At 37.4% G+C, this 3,918-nt stretch overlaps 1 protein-coding gene across 1 annotated transcript; it reads right to left on the reverse strand.

The window, feature by feature from the left end:
* Positions 1 to 332: 332 nt before the first annotated feature.
* On the reverse strand, positions 333 to 1,883 carry LOC115452438. Its single transcript, XM_030180978.2, has one exon. It carries the CDS (start codon positions 1,622 to 1,624, stop codon positions 839 to 841), a length of 786 nt encoding a protein of 261 aa, XP_030036838.1. The 5' UTR covers positions 1,625 to 1,883; the 3' UTR covers positions 333 to 838.
* Positions 1,884 to 3,918: the final 2,035 nt, after the last annotated feature.

Genomic DNA, 3,918 nt, shown 5'->3' on the forward strand with positions numbered 1-3,918 from the left:
CAAAGAAGCCTAGAACCATATTTATTTTCAGAATATTCTGCAAGTCTCAAGATTTTCATTTATAAACTTTTCCAGTGGAACGAGTCGGCATATCTTTAATCATAAGAATTGTAACGCTTCACAAAATTGAGGTCACATTAACAGACCTCATAATAACGCTATAGTCCAAAGTAGTAACATGGTAAGAATCAATGGAACTAAATTCTTGCGAAAATCTCATAACTCAATATTAGTCAGTATTCAGTACCAAGGTAGGAAGCAGTTGAGCAGTTGTGGTGTAATATTCAGGCAAAAGTTTAATAGCATAATAATAAACAAATAATAAGCCAAGATAAATGTGTAGATAATGTATTTATTACAACAAATATGAATCAATTGCTACTTCATGAATAACAATATCCTTTACAACACTTTCTTAAATTAAGTATTTATTGACTATAAGTAAATCTAATGGAACAGTGTTTCATAATGTAAACAACTGGTTTGTAATTCTTACATATTATTTAAAATTAACAGGCTATTAAAGGATAATAACGATTGTATAGGTATTTATAAGGTTTTCTTGGTTGGATTTAGGAACAATATTTCAAGTGATAATATATAATTATAAAACTATGCATCTGCATATCCATATTCATCTGAATAGATTGCCATGTTTCACCATCACATATTTTCTTATTCTAGCGCTTTTAATCACTACATATTAATCTTTTTGTTGCTTACAATACTGGAAATTATATCGGTTACGAAAAAAATCGGAAAAGCGATGAAATCCGAAAACTTAACATACCTACTTTGGTTCAAAATATTCACAACAACATGAGAATAAAATATAAAATTAGAAATAGGAAATTAAACTCAAAATACACATAAAACTTAAATGATATCTGAAAACATTACTGCCGTTTTTATGGTGCTCGACGTGGTCTTCTCTCCTGATATGGGCCATTTCTCTCCACCGGGCCTTGGATTCTTTGGACCCTGCCAACTTCCCGAAGATGAACTCGGCGCATTGCATTGTGATAGTAGGTGGAAGGCCTATGAAATAAAATCTGGTTGCATGTCGCTTATACGCTGCTGATCCTCTCATTTCCTCGTCTTCCTTTCCATTGACGTACCAGCGAATCTCGGCGTCGGGTTCACCGCGGCAGTATGCTTGTATGAAGTCACCTTCTCCGTACTCCTCCGCCAATCCTTCCAGTAAAGGTCTTCTATGCTCGTGTCCACGGATTTCCATACGAGCTGTTCGTGTCTCGAATTTGTACGGCGGTACATCCCTCTCTATATCACATCGGTACAGTCCAGTCGCATCTTCAGTAAGTCCACCAAGTCTGAGGCGGCAGGCCGTCGGCCCACAGGAGACCATCTCGATCCTGCCGATGCCGAGGACCGGGAAGGATCGGGTACTCGGAGCGGCACCGGGCTTGTACCTGAAGAATTCGTTGTGCCCCTTAAACCAGCTTAAGAGGGTGAAGTTGGCGTCGTACCGACACTCGATGTCGACCTCTGCCTGTCCTGGCGGCACCACATCGGGCACGATGAGGTGTGTGATATTGAAGGGGCGCGCTTGCGTCCCGCTCCCGGCGGTCGCCAGCACGACCAGCGCTACCAGTCGCGGCAGCATGGTGCCTGCTCGGGCGCGCGGCTCGCACTGCGCCCCAAGTTAACCCAGCGCCACTAACGCTCTCTTAATTAAACAGTTTATTAAACTCCGACACTTAACCGTTGTACTGATCACGGATCCCTCTTTGACACGCATTTTTTGGTAAATTTTTAATTATTAGACAAATTGGTTTTGACTAGGGGTGCTATTATTGTTAGTGGAGAGGAACTTATGAGGGGTGTTTCCTACTAATTAATTTAATGGTGCATATGTTATTGAAATCGATTACATTATGTTTTGTATTGTCGATATTGTGTACAGTCGTGTGTAAAAATTGCGCAATGTTGGATATAGATAATATTGTATAATTCTGACGCGGACGCGTCATTTCGTTGTTTGTGACGGTGGGGCGCGGCGCGGCGTGCTGCCGTGTGATTCACGTATTTATTGCATTACCTTTATTAACATTTTTCACAATGGCAGAGTTGCACAATGTAAATAAATAGGATTTACACTATGATTGTTTTCTGTACCGTTTACCGTGGTATGTGTATGCGAGTAACAATTAGTTATAACATCACCATCGTATCTTTTATGTGGATTTCCATATTACAGTAGAGTGGGTTTTTATAGCGAGGAAATCGCAAGAAATTGATATTTCCATCAATTAGTACTATTATGCTAGCACTTTGGCGATCAATATTTACCAGTACCTATTTCCCATCTTTTTATTTGATATATTTCTTGACCCGTTAAATTATTTTGCTTAGCACTACGTCTTGTAAGTTTTAGTAATATTTTGGCGTAAAGAATCTCGTAAAATAGGATTTAGTTTAAATTAGACATCTTATTGAGATATTCCACGTCATGTATTTTTAAGCTTTTTGATGATGTGATATTGGACGAGCCATTGAATATTTATCCCTATTCTTCACTACTTAGTTAGGTTTTTGAATAAAAAATGTCATCAAAATTTTCATATCCAATCAGTGATTCGAACCCAGAACAGTATAAAATATTATGTAATTAGAAGACATCAATATTATTTGGAGTCATTGATTAGAATTCCTGTTATTTTCCTCAAAGTGCACAAGAAATGTTCCTGATACAAACCCTTATGGGTTTTCCAATGATCGCAGCACCACGTCCCATTTGTTTGTTACTGATAAGCTGTGGAAACTCGAATCAAAGCTAGCCGGTAAATCCGACTGAGACAATTAAATATGCACCAATAAGGTGTAATAATAGCTCTACCTAGTCTTTAGTAGTGGAGTCACCATGTAAACTGTTATTTTTATAGTACGTAATTACAGGCCAAAGTTTTCGTAACGCAGAAGGAGTCACGATCCTCAGTAATATAAGCAATAGTGTAACTTCTACTCGTTGTCCATAAATAAATAAATAAATAATGGAGGAACAATTAAGAAGAAGAAGAATTACAGGCCACTTCGACTGTTATGGTACTATTTTTTTACAGAAGACCGGCGCGGCGTGAAGAAACAGCTCAGTTCGTTTGTTTCGTACAGTTAGCAATTCTACCAATAAATCTCTAGCTAAAATAAATATTAATATTCCAACCATTTCTTTTTAAGGTTTATTTTGCAGTATTACTGACTGCTGACACAATACCATCAGTTTAATTTTGATGTTTAGTTTATCCCACCAAAGCGCATTGGAGGGTTAGAAGAACCTGCCGCTGTCATCCGAATTACGGAATGTGTCATCCAATTTCAGCTCGCTGTGACTTCTGCGTTAGGACATACTTCCGAGATTTTCTTAGAAATGTTGCACAGTTTCTGAACCTCATTTTAATTTGTACACCAAATGGCTCATGTTTCTAATTTGCTACAAATGGCTCTGTTACTTAATATTTGCCACAATTGAGCAAATTGTGGAATATGCAATTTGCTCGAGCGTTTTACGGTAAGGACTGTTAAACTCGTTGATAAAAACCGACATAAAGAATTCGTGATTGGGAAAATAACTAAGATCTTTATGTTTTATCACGCGAATTAATGCCGTAAGACGCTGCGTTACCAAGTGAAGATTAATTTAAGTAATATTTCATAATAATCTGAAGTGTCGTGACGCTAAATTTAAATTTACTAAAATACTAAGTTGGTTTTTGAGTAGTAGGTATGTACGTTAAATTCGAGATTTGTTTGACCGTTCGTAAGTGTTTCTTAAATCAACAATAATATTTCAGGACGCTGTGTTATACATGTGCACAATTTATTTGATGACCAGTTAAACGAACAAATGGACGATTGCATGCTATTTATCTCCTTAACAAGTAATCCTGCAAATTTTAGGTC

Source organism: Manduca sexta, chromosome 26 (assembly GCF_014839805.1).
Source record: "Manduca sexta isolate Smith_Timp_Sample1 chromosome 26, JHU_Msex_v1.0, whole genome shotgun sequence".
Lineage (NCBI taxonomy): Eukaryota > Metazoa > Arthropoda > Insecta > Lepidoptera > Sphingidae > Manduca > Manduca sexta.

Bases quoted from the DNA above. Each gene is read 5' to 3' on its own strand.
- LOC115452438 (XM_030180978.2), bottom strand. From the start codon at position 1,624: ATGCTGCCGCGACTGGTAGCGCTGGTCGTGCTGGCGACCGCCGGGAGC.